The sequence below is a fragment of the Neoarius graeffei genome, chromosome 18, assembly GCF_027579695.1.
Source record: "Neoarius graeffei isolate fNeoGra1 chromosome 18, fNeoGra1.pri, whole genome shotgun sequence".
NCBI lineage: Eukaryota > Metazoa > Chordata > Actinopteri > Siluriformes > Ariidae > Neoarius > Neoarius graeffei.
Window position 1 is genome coordinate 26,153,476 of NC_083586.1, and position 16,808 is coordinate 26,170,283.

General features: G+C 39.5%; 1 protein-coding gene across 1 annotated transcript in view; it reads left to right on the forward strand.

Moving 5' to 3' along the window:
* dmd (dystrophin) overlaps positions 1–16,808 on the forward strand; it is a 509,910-nt gene that overhangs the window by 59,984 nt on the left and 433,118 nt on the right. Inside the window, exons 11-13 of the mRNA XM_060898614.1 lie at positions 1,119–1,300; positions 6,393–6,543; positions 14,541–14,660. Of these exons, the coding sequence (XP_060754597.1) occupies positions 1,119–1,300; positions 6,393–6,543; positions 14,541–14,660 (453 nt within the window). The remainder of the gene's footprint in view (positions 1–1,118; positions 1,301–6,392; positions 6,544–14,540; positions 14,661–16,808) is intronic.

Genomic DNA, 16,808 nt, shown 5'->3' on the forward strand with positions numbered 1-16,808 from the left:
GGTGGCCTGATCTGATGAATCATGTCTTCTTTTACATCATGTGGACCATGCAACGTTAAAAATAAAATTAAAACAGTTATTATTTCCTCATCACATCACTCTTTCTTGGCCATAATAAAAATGCTAATGTGACAGATGGATGTAAAAGCTGAAAGACAGATTTATTCAGGCAAACTGACAGACAAACCCAAATCGTGAGGCAAAAAGCAGAATCCAAAAACAGGCAAAGGTCAAGTGAGGCACAAACAGGATATCAAGCAATGTCAAGAAGGCAATGTCCAAAACAAAGTCAAACCAGAAAAGCAAAGCAATAATCAGAAGGCTTGATAAAGTCAGACACACTGAACTTCGCAATGGACGTGTGAACTGAGAGTCCTTAAATAGTTGTGGCTGTGATCAGGAAGAGGTATTTGTGATTAAGAACTCAGGGGACTGTGAATGGTGTGGTGCATGATGGGTATTGTAGTCTGTGGCTACCATACTTGAAAGCCGCTGTGAATTCTGGGAAGTAGAGTTTTGTGCAGGTGCAGACAGGACGGCTAACAGAAAAAAAAAAATCCAAACTACACACTGGCTTTTCATTTCCTTGAACTGCAAAATGAGAATCAAAATTAAAATACAATGTATACTTTGTCTTTTCCTTTTAGTAATGTTAGGCTGCAAACATGACAAAATGCAAATTAAAACATTAAATGGAAAAATAAAATCTAAATTAATTGCAAAGTGCAAATATGTGATTCTAATTTCACTTCCCACTTCATTTCCAAGTTCACCCAATATGCTAAGAAGCTATGTAGTTTCTATTTTGAATGCTGAGCTCAAAAATTAAAACAGTGTGGAGAATGGGAATGCTTCTCAGACCAGCATGCAAGAACTGTCAGGGTGAAGATTTTGTTTGCCTAAACTGTTTTCAGTTCAAAATTTTCAATTCAATTTCCTTTTATTGTTATTGCACAATATACAACGAAATTCTGTTCCTCTAGTGGATCGTATAAAAAGACATAAAAACATACATCGGTGGTTGCTTTGAGTGAATATTTATTCATTTGTGTGTGTGTGTGTGTGTGTGTGTGTGTGTGTGTGTGTGTGTGTGTGTGTGTGTTAACAATGGTTTCTAGGGATACATGATTGAACTGACTGCCCATCAGGGAAGTGTAGGTAAAGTCCTAAAGACAGGGACTATCCTCTTGTCTGAAGGCCAGCTGACTGAAGATGAGGAGAATGAAATTCGGGAGCAGATGAATCTGTTAAACTCACGCTGGGAACATTTACGAGTGGCCAGTATGGAACGACAAAGCAGGTAATAATTAATAAATAATCATGTTTTGTATCAAGTAAATTTGATCCATAATTTTTATTTATTTTCTTATGTCTTTCTTTCTGAAACTAAAAACTCACATATTAATTGTTTGTTTGTTTGTTTTCAATTAATGTTCATTTCAATTAATGTTCCAATAATGTCCAGATTTGGTGCATAAAATAAGTTTAAATTGGTGCGAGGAAAATGTTTAGAACAGGCATGTTAACTTAAAATTAGCTGCAGTCCAGTTACATAAAATTCCTTAATTAGAAAGGTCAGATTACCAACTCACTGTCAGGCTACTGGTTTCTGTCCAACCCAAATGCAGGACACAGACCGCAGCATAAAGTCAGTAGTGCACGTTTATTTACAGTGTAGGAGAAGAAGAGTGCATGAAAGTGAAGACAGGAGAGTGACTGGACTCAAGCGAGGATTGAACCCTGGTCCTCCAGTAGGAGTGCAGTGCATGTCCAATAAGCTTGCTGGGACCTGAGGCGAGAGGCACGCTGGAGCAGGCCAAAGTAATCTGGTACAGAGAGAGAAGAGAGGGAGAGAAAATCCAATGAAGAAGAGCAACTGACAAAAGAATAGCAAGTTAAAAGAGAGGCTGAGTATGCATGCTACCACGATGGCTGGAATAACAAACTGGCAGAGATCTGGATTGATGCTGGGGTTTAAATGCTTGCAGGAGATGAGGTTCAGGTGTGCCATAATCAGGAAGTTTGCCATGTGCTGCTACAAAGACCAACACACACAGGGACAGAGGGGGAAGCGGGGGAGACATTTAAAAAAGGAGCGAGGAAGGGCACATCTAGCCAGGACCAATGTGTGCTGGAGGCCATGGGCTTGAGTAGGGTGGATATGAAGAGACTTGGGCAGTTTGAGGTGGACAGCACCTTGGATGTGTGCTCCAAGTGGCAGGGTTGTTGGCCATGATGCAGTGTAGGGCAGTGTCCAGATCTTGGTTGATCCATTCTGTCTGACCATTGGACTGGGAATGGAAGCCAGAGGAAAAGCCAGCAGATGCACCTAGAGCCTGGCAAAAAGACTTCAACACCTGTGAAATGAAATGGGGGCCAAGACAATCTATGAAGGAATACCATGAAGACGGAAAACATGTTGGGTAAGCAGGTCAGTGGTTTTCTTGGCTGAGGGAAGCTTGTGGAGGGCTATGAAATGGGCTCAGTCAATGATGGTGAGGATCACGGGCGATTGCTCTAAGACAGCGAGGGAGGCTCAGCCTCCTCTAAAAATGATGAACATTGTGTAGGATGAATTGCGCTAGGCTTATGTTATAGCCGACCTTATAACATTGCTATTTCAGATCCAGAATCATAGAAATATGTGCTCAACCCAACTACAATGCGAAATCATTCCGTTATAACTTTCCCCAGTTCGCCTAATGTGTGCGTGAGTATTTTCCCCCTCATGATAGCGCGATGCAGCGCAGCCTCAGTGGACTTCAATGGCATTTGGGAGCTATGCGCTTTTCAATCTCAAAATGCAAGACGATTATTGGACAAATACTGCGAAAACGCCCGCCCACGGAGTCTCACGGACTCCCAGCCTCAGTGGACTTCAATGGCATTTGGGAGCTATGCGCTTTTCAATCTCAAAATGCAAGACGGTTATTGGACAAATACTGCGAAAACGCCCACCCCACGGACTCCCAGCCTCACAGTGGGAGGGACATGGCAGTTTCCGCGAGGAGACTGGTGATTGGTGAAAGCGGACGGATATTTTCTTTGATTGACAGCTCGTTTCAACTACAGGCAGGCAGCGGTGAATTTCAGTTCAGTCCCATGCGGATTCGCAAGTGTTGTGGTGTATTGTAAGAGATCAGCTTACATTTCGATTTCATTCATTACATACGGTTTCTACCAGCTTTTTTAGTTTGTATATATTTTCATTGTAAATAAAGTGTAAATATAGTGTTGTCAAGTTTGCTATCTTAGTTCCAGAAATTTCGTTTATTTGAGTGACTGAACTTGAACTTGAGGGGGCTAGTCAGCTAGCAAGAAAGCTGCGCACGGATGCCAAGCATTGCTGATTTAATTTTGGCGAAGCCATTTGCCAGTCTTCCTTTCAAGGAAAAAATTAAAATTAAAGAGCAGGGTAGACCAACGCCTCAAATTGACTTGGTGAAAAAGGTAGGGAATAATACTCGTTCCTTTCAGCTCTCCTGGTATGAGAAAGTGAGTTGGCTAACAGCAAGTGACCCACATCAACAACAGTAAATAGGCTACTTTAGTAATATGTCATGGATGGACCAAAAATATAGAATCTATTTAAAATGTTTATGCTGAGTATATTATATTGGAATATATATTTCTCTGGATATGAATTAAACACAGCTACAATTTGGAAAACATTTTTAAACAAAAACACAGCCGAGAACATTTCACACTACAGACCTGGATTAAAAGTAAAGGGTTATCAAAATTGTCAATAAAACATTTCTCGGTCAAAATAAGTAAAATATAGGGAAAGTGTCATTGAATGAAATGTGTGGCACCCAGCAAACAACATGCCACAATTTTAAAATATAAAATGTTAAAATATACCCCCCCCCCAACACCACCATCATGTATATTGGACAGTAGGCTAATGGGCCAAAAGAACCTGTTATTTCACAGTTTGTGACCCTGCCAACAATCAGCCAGATCAGAGGCAAGAGTATGGGCAAAATTGATGTGTTTTTTCTTTTAAAATCTGGAAATATCGTAACCGACCAGCCTACCCTGTTTGAAAGACTACCAGCCGCCACTGGTGAGGATAGTGGTGTGATTATGGGAAGGAGGTAGCCCAGTCATAAAGTTGAGCACATTGTGTGACCAAGAGCAGCTATGGATGGGCAAGGGGTGCAGCAGGTCAGCTGGGGACTGGTGGGAGGCCTTGCTGTGGGTGCAAACTGTGCAGATGGCAACATAGGAACAAGTGTCCATTTCCATAGTGGGCCACCAAACATACCACTTTAGGAGGGAGAGAGTACAGGGACCCAAGGTGGCAGGAAAAACTGGATGTATGGATCCACTGGAGGACTCAGGAATGGGCAGAATCCAGGACAAAGAGAGATGGCCAGGGGGCCATTGCCAGGGTCACATTTGGTGTATTAGGCATCCATGATGTTTTGGAGCTCCCAAGTAAGCTCAACCACCAGAGAGGAGGAAGAGGCAGTGGTGTCTGGGCTAGAGTGGGAATCTTCCGGGGATACTGATGAGAGGAGAGTCGGGTTTGCCATTTTTTGAACTAAGTTGGTAAGTGAGGGTGAACTTGAATTGGTCAAAGTACAGTGCCCAGCGGGCCTGGTAGGAGTTGAGGAAGTAGTCTAGCCAGTGTTAAATCCAGCCAGTGTCTTCACTCTTGCAAGGCTAATTTGACAGCTAGTAGTTCCCAGTTGCTGATGCCATAATTGTCCTCAGTGGGCATCAAACGGCGGGAGAAGGCGGCACAGTTTTTTAGTCAGATTCAGACTGCTGGGAGAGGACCTTCATGACACCCGCATCAAAGGTGTCCATCTCCACAATCAACTGCCACGAAGTGTCGGGCTGTATTAGGATGGGAGTGGAGGTGAAGCATGTCTTCAATTCGGTGAAGGCAGTGTCCACTTTGGTAGTCCAGTAGATGGGCTTGGCAGGAGAAGTGAGTTGTTTAAGAGGGGCGGCCACCTGATGAACCTGCGGTAGAAGTTTACAAAACCTGGGAACTGTTGCATCTGCTTGTGAGAGGTGGGAGTGGGCCATTCAATCATGGCTCTGATCTTGTTGGGATCAGCTCTCACCTTTCCCCCTTCTATGATGGGACCGAGGAAGATGACTGAGGAGACATGAAACTTGCACTTCTCAGCCTTTACAAACAGCTTGTTCTTCAGCAGGTGTTGGAGTATCTGGCAGAAATGGTGGACATGTTCCTGGGGGTCATGGGAAAAGATCAGGATGTCACCAAGGCAGACAAAGGTGCAATGGTTGATGAAGTCTTGAAGGCCATCATTAACCAGTGCCTGAAAGATCACTGGAGTATTGGTGAGGCCAAAGGGGATGTTGTTTTCAAAATCCCTGAGGGGTGTTTTAAAGGCAGCATTCCACTCATCCCCCTTCTGAAGCCTGACCAAATGGTAAGTGTTCCACAGGTCCAACTTTGTGAAGACGGTTGCTCTGTGCAGGGGTTCAAATGCAGAGTTAAGCACTGGAATGGGGGTACTTTTTATAGTTATATTGTTGAGGCCTCAGTAATTCATGTATGGGCAGAGTAGCCCATCCTTTTTGCCCACAAAGAAGAAGCCAGCCCCTACTGGAGAGGAAGGGGGCAGATAATGCGAGGAGATAATGCTAGGGAGTCTTTGATGTATGCTTCCATGGCCTCCCTCTCAGGTTGGGACAAGTTGTAGAGATGGCTGGAGGGGGGAGGAGACTAATAGCACAAGTGTAGGGTCGGTATCCTCCCCCAAGTCTGGTAAATGTGAGACAGTGGTGATGGCAGTATGGGTTCCAGCCAAGCACTTTACTGGAGGGCTAGTCAACTCCTGGGTTACCTGAGATGAAGTGGATGGGCTCAGTACAGTGGCCAGCAATCAATCACCAAGGGTGTTCACCCATGTAGTAGTGCATCTCAAACAATTTGAATATCATGAAAAAGTTCATTTTTTTCATAATTTATTTCAAAAAGGTAAACTTTCATAGGTTTGATATTCATTACACACAAAGTGAAATATTTCAAATCTTTCTTGTTTTAATTTATTGATTATGGCTTATAGCTCATGAAAATAAAAAATATATAGTATCTCAAATTATTAGAATATTTCCTAAGATCACTCAAAAAAGGAATTACAATACAGAAATGTCAAACTTCTGAAAAGTATGTTCATTTATGCACATGATACTTGGTTGGGGCTCCTTTACCATGAATTACTCCATCAGTATGGCATGGAGGCAATCAGCCTGTGGCACTGCTGAGGTGTTATTGAAGCTCAGGTTGCTTTGATAGCGGCCTTCAGCTCATCTGTATTTTTGGGTCGGATGTTTTTCATCTTCTTTGCATTTGAAACTATAATAATACCTTGTATTAATTGCCATTTACTTTTGGTGATTTCAAGGCTTCATGAAGTTTTAATGGACCTGCAGAATCAGCAGCTGAAACAGCTCTCCACCTGGTTAGATGTTACTGAAGCTAGAATTAAGCAAATAGAAGCCCAGCCTTTAGGTCCTGAAATAGAAGATCTAAAACATCAAATTGAAGAGCACAAGGTACATATATATTTTTATTTATTTTTAGCCAGAGCTATAAGTGTTTATAACATAATTGTATTTTTCTCATTTAATGAAATGACACCATGTACATACTTAATTATCATGGAGTATTGATGTTTTCTAATTATTTTTTAAGTGCTGATTTGTTTCATGGACAAATGGTATGCTTATGGTGATCTGGTGGATGGTTGGTTGTAGCTCTATTATTTGAATAGAAATTATACCTAAAGCTGACTATGGAGTTGGAATGATTGAGCTGAACCTGAAGTCATGATGCTTGGGGGGAAAAAGGAGGCCAGATCTTCACTGCAAATCTCAGACACATTGTATAATACTGGGTATATATTCACTTCTTTAACATTCAGGTCATTGAGAATTTAGGTTGAATAAAAGTAGGTAGCAGAAAATTCAGGTTTAAAAAATTCTGAATCTTATTCATTTGCTTTTTAAATAATCTGTTTGTAAAAAAAAATTCAGGTTGTGGAAATTTAGAAACCATCTAATATACAGTACCAGACCAAAGTTTGGACACGCCTTCTAATTCAATGTTTTTTCTGTTATTTTATTAATTAAAACTTTGTCTTAAAATAATGATGGACTGTCATCATTTCTTTTTACTTAGTTGAGCAGTTCTTGACATAATATGGATTACCAGAGGTGTCGAATAAGGCTATTTACTCTATTTTTATTATTTACCGTTTACTGGTTTTTTTTTTTTTTTAAATTTACTGTTTGATGGTCTCAGATGCATTAAGAAGGCAAGAAATTGCACTAATTGCACTAAAACTTTTGACAAGGCACACTTGTTAATTGAAAAGCATTCCAGGTGACTACCTCATGAAGCTTGTTATGATGATGTCAATAATGTGCAAAGCGTCATCAAGGTAAATGCTGGCTACTTTGAAAAATCTAATTTATGAAACTTTTTTTTGTTTACCACATAATTCCAGATATGTTCCATACATTATTTCATAGTTCTGATGTCTTCAGTATTGTCCTACAATGTATAAAAGTCAAAATACAGAAAAACCTATGAATGACTACACTACCGTTCAAAAGTTTGGGGTCACCCAGACAATTTTGTGTTTTCCATGAAAAGTCACACTTTTATTTACCACCATAAGTTGTAAAATGAATAGAAAATATAGTCAAGACATTTTTCTGGCCATTTTGAGCATTTAATCGACCCCACAAATGTGATGCTCCAGAAACTCAATCTGCTCAAAGGAAGGTCAGTTTTATAGCTTCTCTAAAGAGCTCAACTGTTTTCAGCTGTGCTAACATGATTGTACAAGGGTTTTCTAATCATCCATTAGCCTTCTGAGGCAATGAGCAAACACATTGTACCATTAGAACACTGGAGTGAGAGTTGCTGGAAATGGGCCTCTATACACCTATGGAGATATTGCACCAAAAACCACACATTTAGTAGAATTTAGCTAGAATAGTCATTTACCACATTAGCAATGTATAGAGTGTATTTCTGATTAGTTTAAAGTGATCTTCATTGAAAAGAACAGTGCTTTTCTTTCAAAAATAAGGACATTTCAAAGTGACCCCAAACTTTTGAACGGTAGTGTAGACGTGTCCAAACTTTTGACTGGTACTATACAACCCCAATTCCAAAAAAGTTGGGACGAAATACAAATTGTAAATAAAAACGGAATGCACTAATTTACAAATCTCAAAAACTGATATTGTATTCACAATAGAACATAGACAACATATCACATGTCAAAAGTGAGACATTTTGAAATTTCATGCAAAATTTTGGCTCATTTGAAATTTCATGACAGCAATACATCTCAAAAAAGTTGGGACAGGGGCAATAAGAGGCTGGAAAAGTTAAAGGTACAAAAAAGGAACAGCTGGAGGACCAAACTGCAACTCATTAGGTCAATTGGCAATAGGTCATTAACATGACTGGGTATAAAAAGAGCATCTTGAAGTGGCAGCGGCTCTCAGAAGTAAAGATGGGAAGAGGATTGCCAATCCCCCTAATTCTGCGCCGACAAATAGTGGAGCAATATCAGAAAGGAGTTCAACAGTGTAAAATTGCAAAGAGTTTGAACATATCATCTACAGTGCATAATATCATCAAAAGATTCAGAGAATCTGGAAGAATCTCTGTGTGTAAGGGTCAAGGCTGGAAAACCATACTGGGTGCCCGTGATCTTCGGGCCCTTAGACGGCACTGCATCACATACAGGCATGCTTCTGTATTGGAAATCACAAAATGGGCTCAGGAATATTTCCAGAGAACATTATCTGAGAACACAATTCACCGTGCCACCCGCCGTTGCCAGCTAAAACTCTATAGTTCAAAGAAGAAGCCGTATCTAAACATGATCCAGAAACTCAAACATCATCTTCTCTGGGCCAAGGCTCATTTAAAATGGACTATGGCAAAGTGGAAAACTGTTCTGTGGTCAGACGAATCAAAATTTGAAGTTCTTCATGGAAATCAGGGACACCGTGTCATTTGGACTGAAGAGGAGAAGGACGACCCAAGTTGTTATCAGCGCTCAGTTCAGAAGCCTGCATCTCTGATGGTATGGGGTTGCATTAGTGCGTGTGGCATGGGCAGCTTACAGATCTGGAAAGACACCATCAGTGCTGAAAGGTATATCCAGGTTCTAGAGCAACATATGCTCCCATCCAGATGACGTCTCTTTCAGGGAAGACCTTGCATTTTCCAACATGACAATGCCAAACCACATACTGCATCAATTACAGCATCATGGCTGCATAGAAGAAGGGTCCGGGTACTGAACTAGCCAGCCTGCAGTCCAGATCTTTCACCCATAGAAAACATTTGGTGCATCATAAAACAGAAGATACGACAAAAAAGACCTAAGACAGTTGAGCAACTAGAATCCTACATTAGACAAGAATGGGTTAACATTCCTATCCCTAAACTTGAGCAACTTGTCTCCTCAGTCCCCAGACGTTTACAGACTGTTGTAAAGAGAAAAGGGGATGTCTCACAGTGGGAAACATGGCCTTGTCCCAACTTTTTTGAGATGTGTTGTTGTCATGAAATTTAAAATCACCTAATTTTTCTCTTTAAATGATACATTTTCTCAGTTTAAACATTTGCTGTCATCTATGTTCTATTCTGAATAAAATATGGAATTTTGAAACTTCCACATCATTGCATTCTGTTTTTATTTACAATTTGTACTTTGTCCCAACTTTTTTGGAATCGGGGTTGTATATACATAACAGATTAATTTGGTTTTAATAAAATTTAGTCTTGGTCAGCACCTCTATGTGGTTGCTACATTGCTGTAACTTTATAGGAAAGGATAAAATAACTTCAATCAAAACAAATATTATTGGAGGGGTCCTATGTTTTTGATCACTATTTTATAGTAATAAAAAAAAGAGGCAAAATAAAACCATGCCTCATCCCCATATGCCTCGGTTCAAAATATCAGGGAAAGATCATGATATGATGATGTCGGTGATGGCAAGACAGTGTTGCTGAAATAATCTCTCCTTCAGCACAGGCAAATAAAATCTCAGAAAAAATGTTCAAACAAACAAACAAAAACACCTGTCATATACTCAACCCTGTCAATAACCGCCAACAGCCGGCGATCTTGTCACTTATAAATTCTCCATCGCCGGCTACTTGCAGTGTCTTTTGTTTTGTTTTTTTGTTTTTGTTTTTTTCTTCAAAATAATTAAAATTTCCCTTGTATTTTTATGTCATGCTTTACTTGTTTTTATTCACTGCAAAAAGCGATCTTTTTAAACGGCAAGAATTGCGTTTGTGCTACGACAACGACCATTGTTTGTTAATATCCGTGTCAGTACTGCACATGCGTTATCTAGCCGAGTAAAATTTACACTTCATAAAAGTGAAGTCTGTTGATTCGCCTATTTTGTTGCCACATGTAAAAATCATGTGGTTTGATTGATTGAGATCTTTATTGTTATTAATGAAGTACAAAGTTAATAGACAAGTAAAAAAAAAAAAACAGTAGGATAGCACAAGAAAGTTATAAACTTATTCCATGGTGGTTCTATAATCAAGGTATCGAGTTGCTGTCATGCGGGTAAAAATCTACGGAAAATAAAAGCAACCACACACGTTAGGCTTACAACAGCCAATATGTCGAAGCATAAAGTGAACATTACTGACTTCTTTCACAAATTTAATGTTGCAAAAAGATCCAAAACACGAGGTAATTAACACTGCACTAGTCTTGCAATGAGTGCTATTAGCATCAAATTATGCACAAAAATGGACCAAGTCTGTACAATTTTCTCCAGATCCAGGATGAGTTTTAGCGTGATAAGTGGTGAACAAGCAATGCTTTGCTATATATCAGAACGCAAGTATAATAGAGGAAAGCGAGGAGACTTGGAACGGGGGAGACTTGGGACAGTTTGTATTCCCAGAAATTAATTTCAACCAATCAGGTTTTAGATTACATCAGAAGTTAGATGTTGCCCTGAGAGTAACCTACTTCCTTTGGAGCCACTAAGCTGGACACTGCAGTAAGGTATGTACAGTAAGGTATGTGTTAAATATTTTTGTCAACCAAAACTTGCATTTTCCACTTTGTAGTCCATTCTATGGTGTAATGTATACTGGTGATTTCAAGAGTTGTTCGGAATTAAAGTATGTAGAGTTACCATATATAGTATTATATATGGTTAGCTCTTTTGAGTTCTATTAGTTGTACTTTATATGATTGGTTTGTTTCCTTGGCTGTTTGAGTATTGGTACTTCAACAGCATATTACACTAGGCATTGCTGTCACTTGTTCAGTTGGCACTAGAACTTTCTTGTCTAGAAGTTCAGCACTTTGTGTACCTGACTTTTGCACTTGTTGTACATCACTCTGGATAAGAGTGTCTGCTAAATGACATGTAATGTAATATTATTTATTAAACTTAATTTCTGGGGAAAAATATTTAAGGATTTTTCCCCCCCCAAAATGGCCAGATGGGGAGAGTTGGGACAGTTCATATTACAGTTTTTTTTTTCCTTGGGGTTTACAAATATAAACTTGTTTAAAAATGTGGGAGTGTACCTGCATGAGGATTAAGCTTATTTCATTCCTTCTTGAGAATGGAACTGATTTGTCTAGTCAGGTTTTGGGTAAACTGGCATTTTTCTATGTTGATATAGTTCATATGTTACAAGTTTTGATAATAAATAAAGATGTAGGCCTAGGTATTTTTTTTTGTTCCATGTCTCCCTACTATGTCCCAAGTCTCCCAACATAATGTCCCATGGTCTCCCTTTAATGTCTTGTCTCGTTGCAAAAAATAATGACCGAAAAAGTGAAGTCTAAAAGCCAGTACATGTGATAAGCTGAGAAACTAATGTTGTGGCAAGAGGGTACAGTCAATACTCTCTAATGCAAGATGAACATGATGCTATCTGAAAAGAATTTCACACAATCTACGAAAGCTGAAAACTTGTCCCAAGTCTCCCTACTCTCCCCTATGGGATATCATATGGGTAGCGAGTGAGTCCACGTCCAGAATATTACAAGCTGACCCATGACTGACCTATAAAACTTGAAAATAGGTCAAATTGGCATGAAATCATCAGAGAGGCTTTTCTTTCATTTTCATTAATTTTATATTTTTCATGTATTACCCACCTAAATCATGAAATCAAGAAGAATATTTTATTTACTCTGAGATGCAAAATGTTGCTTCCTGGTCTGGATCACTCAGAACGGACTATTTTACATCTATATTTGAGGAATTGTCCAGGGGAGGACTCCCAGACCCCCATCTTTTTTCATATAGTGGTGGCTTTGGGTCATCCACATAGTTGCGAAACTGGGATAAAAAGAGAGATCAAGAGAGCAGCCAAGAATATAAGGAGATGCAAAGGAAAGCAAAGAGAGCAGTGGCAAAGGAAAAGGCTCATGATGAACTCTACGGAAGGTTAGACACTAAGGATGGAGAAAAGGACCTGTACCGAATAGCAAGACAACAAGATCAAGCTGGTAAGGATGTGCAGCAGGTTAGGCTAATAAAGGATGCAGATGGAAATGTGCTAACAAGTGAAAAGTGTGTGTTGAGAAGGTGGTTGGGGTACTTTGAGGAGCTGATGAATGAAGAAAATGAAAGAGAGAGGAGGTTGGCCAAGGTGGAGATAGTTAATCAGGAAGTATAGCAGATTAGCAAGGAGGAAGTACGAAGAGCTATGAAGATAAGGAACAGTGGTAAGGCAATCGGCCCAGATGATGTACCAGTGGAGGCATGGAGATGCTTAGGAGAGATGGCAATTGACTTTTTGACTAGATTGTTTAAAAAGATCTTGGAAAGTGAGGGGATGCCTGAGGAGTGGAGAAGTATACTTGTACCAATATTCAAGAACAAGGGCGATGTTCAGTGCTGCAGTAACTACAGAGGCATAAAGTCGACCAGCCACAGCATGAAGTTATGGGAAACAGTAGTGGAAGCTAGGCTAAAAGGAGAGGTGGAGATTTGTGAGCACCAATATGGTTTCATGCCAGGAAAGAGTACTGCAGATGCAATATTTGCTTTGAGAATGTTGATGGAAAAATATAGAGGCCAGAAGGAGCTGCATTGTGTGTGTTGTGAATTTAGAGAAGGCATATGACAAGGTGCTGAGAGAGGAGTTGTGGTACTGCATGAGGAAATCAGGAGTGACAGAGAAGTATGTGAGACTGGTGCAGGATATGTATGAGGGCAATGTGACAACAGTGAGATGGGCAGTGGAAATCATGGAAACATTTAAGGTGGATGTTGGATTGCCCTAGGGTTCAGCCCTAAACCATTTCTTGTTTGCAATGGTAATGGACAAGTCAACAGATGACACCAGGCAAGGAGCCCCATGGTCAATGATATTTGCAGATGATGATGTGATCTGTAGTGAGAACAAGGAGCAAGTAGAAGAGAACTTAGAGACATGGAGGTATGTACTAGAGAGAAGGGGAATGAAAGTCAGTGGGAGCAAGATGGAGTATGTGTGCGTGAATGAGGGTGAAGACAGTAGAATGGTATAACTGCAAGGAATAGAGGTGGTCAAAGGAGAGGAGTTCAAATATCTGGGGTCAGCTGTACACAGTAATGACGAGTGCAGAAGAGAAGTGAAGAAGAGAGACCAAGCAGGTTAGAATGGATGGAGGAGAGGGTCAGGAGTGATTTGTGACAGAAGGGTACCAGCAAGAGTGAAAGGGAAAGTGTGCAAGACAGTAGTAAGACCAGCTATGTTGTATGGATTGGAGACAGTGGCACTGAGAAAGTCAGGAGGCTGAACTGGGTAGCAGATCTGATGATGCTCAGATTTTCACTGGGAGTGACAAAGTTGGACAGGGTGCAAAATGAGTATATTAGAGGGACAGCACATGTAGGACGGCTTAAAGACAAAGTGAGGGAGGCGAGATTGAGATGGTTTGAAGATGTACAGAGGAGAGGTCCAGGGCACATTGGGAAAAGAATACTGGAGATGGAGTTGCCAGGTAAAAGGAAAAGAGGAAGACCAAAAATAAGATTTATGGATGTGGTGAAGGAGGACACGAGGACGGTTGGTGCTACAGGAAAAAGATACAGAGGACAGGAGGAGATGGTGGTCTCAAAACGCATCAAGAAGGCAAGAAATACCACTAATTAACTTTTGACAAGGCATACCTGTTAATTGAAAAGCCATTCCAGGTGACTACATCATGAAGCTAGTTAAGATAATGCCAGTAGGGTCCAAAGCTGTCATCAAGATAAACGGTGGCTACTTTGAAGAATCTAAAATATGAAACATATTTTGTTTTTTAACATTTTTTGACTTCACCACATAATTGCATATATGTTATTTCATAGTTTTGATATTCTTTTTAAAGTCTTCAGTACTATTCTATAGAATAGTACTGAAGAAAATAGTCAAAATACAGAAAAGCCTATGAATGAGTAGGTGTATCCAAACTTTTGACTGGCTCTAGATGTGTTTCAAATTACATTTATTGATATTTTTTATTATTTTGTTTCTTGTGTCTATAAAGCTGTTACAAGAGGATCTGGAAATGGAGCAGGTGCGAGTGAACTCTCTGACTCACATGGTTGTAGTAGTGGATGAAGGCAGTGGAGAACATGCTACTGCAGCACTGGAGGAGAAACTACAGGTGAATATTCACACAGGCATCCTGTGTGATGGTAAAATAAACCACATGAATATTCATATTACCACATAAATATTAAGGGTATATGTATTCCCATCATTTTGAAAAGTAAATATTAATTAATTATCTATATAATTAGAAATGATCACTTTCTGATTATTTCATTCTGAATGGAATTTATTTCTTATCAGCACTCTCAACCCTTGATTACAAAAAGAGGTAATTTAAAAACTTTTTTCCCCCCAAAATGTATGACAACTGGTACTATTCTATATCAAATAATATAACAGAAAGAGTAGCACATAAAAGCATCTGCGATTGGTTCCTATATTTGAACATATAAAAAAATGGTGCACTATTCTGCACTAACTGTAATTTATATATAACAATTATTCAGCGAAGGCAAAATGAATATTGGTGAATAATAACCAAGACGAAGTCGAGGTTATTATTCGCCGATATTCACTGAGCCTGAGGTGGATAATTGTTTTTAGTACAAGTACACAGGCCATTATTGAAAAAAATGAAGTAAAAAAAAATTATTTTAAACTTCAGAAGCAGCATGCAAATGTAACGCGCTCACTTATCTATGCCAACTTGCATAAAATACATTGTTTTGAAATGGGTAAAATGAATCACAATTCCACCTTCGCTTTGAATGGTTTTAGACCAAACTTCGTAGCATCTTTAGTGTGTTTAGGAACAGCATTTTCTTTCATAATTTGTAATTCTTCCTCCGTTACAGTGACGAAGTGATTGGCAGCCATTTTGCCGAGTCGTTCGAGGTGATTATCGAGAAATAGTCCAAATCTCTCAACCAATCAGTGCGTGCGATTTTCTATAATCACCTGTGTATTTATACTCAACTGTAATGAACAGATTTAGAGATTTGGAACAACATGAATGACAAATAAATAATCATAATTTTAACAGCTATATAACTACATATTATAAGGACACAAGTTTTACTGGGAAATACACCACTCGTATTTTTCATACAAGCTACATCTGGGACATGGAGACCCAAAACCATGACATAAATCTCTATATGTCACTCGTGAGGAAATCACTGAATTGTTTTGATAAATGTGGGTATTTTTTGTTTGTGAATGTGTCTATATAAGAAAAAGAACACCACACTTTGGCTTGACAATATGAAGTTTATCTTCTTGTGTTGAAAAACTCATATTTTTCATATGAAATACATCGTGGATCTGAGTGACATAATTAAATAATATTGGCCGGCACTGAGTGGTATATCAGATGTATTCCATTCAGCTAGCATGATATTGAACGAGTGGAAGACGAGTAGCTGAATGGAATATATCTGATATAACATGAAAAAAAGCCAGTCAATATTATTATTACTATACATACTGTATACACTCTCTTTTCCAGTTTTTCAAAGTCCATTGGTATGTTTCTCTCTTGTAAACAGAGGGGAACCGTCAGGGCCTTCTAGGCCTTCAGAGAAAGCCCAAACATATCAGCATTTCAAATGTTATATTTAATTTCTTTCATAATTTCATAATTATTCTCTTCTAATTTGGCCTCGTGTTCTATCAAACTTGCTTCAGAAATGAAAGGGTTACTGTCCTGAAAACATTAAAATCGAGTTATCCAATGAGATATTTTGTTTGTTGTCTCCAGGCAGAGAAGAGTTTAGGGCTGGCTCACTCATTGGTTAGGACTTCATTGCCGGGACAGAAGGCCATGGCAGTGTATGTTTATGTAGGAAGTGACAGATGAATTAACCAATCAGATTTTGATTTATAGTGGGAGGGACCAAAATTTATCGCCCTCTGCCTTCTCGAAGGCCAATGTGAGCTTAACTATGAGTCGGCACCATCAGCACAGCAGTGAAGTCACCTTCCAGCTGGTGCAGCGTTCATCAGTAGTGTGAGCAAATGCTGATAAAGCAGTCAAGCCAGTGCTATTTAGAGTAAATAGCACAGGCTAACGACTGAGAAGCTAAGATTTCTGTCTCCAGACTCTTATTCCATGCACGCTTGCCACAGTATTTTTCACTCAGACTTAAGTATTCATTTCCCTATGTAATTTACTTAGTTACTTTTAAAATCAACATCAACAGGTACACACAACGACGTGACCTGGCAGCCTGCCGCTAATCCCTTGCAAAATCCTTTGCCC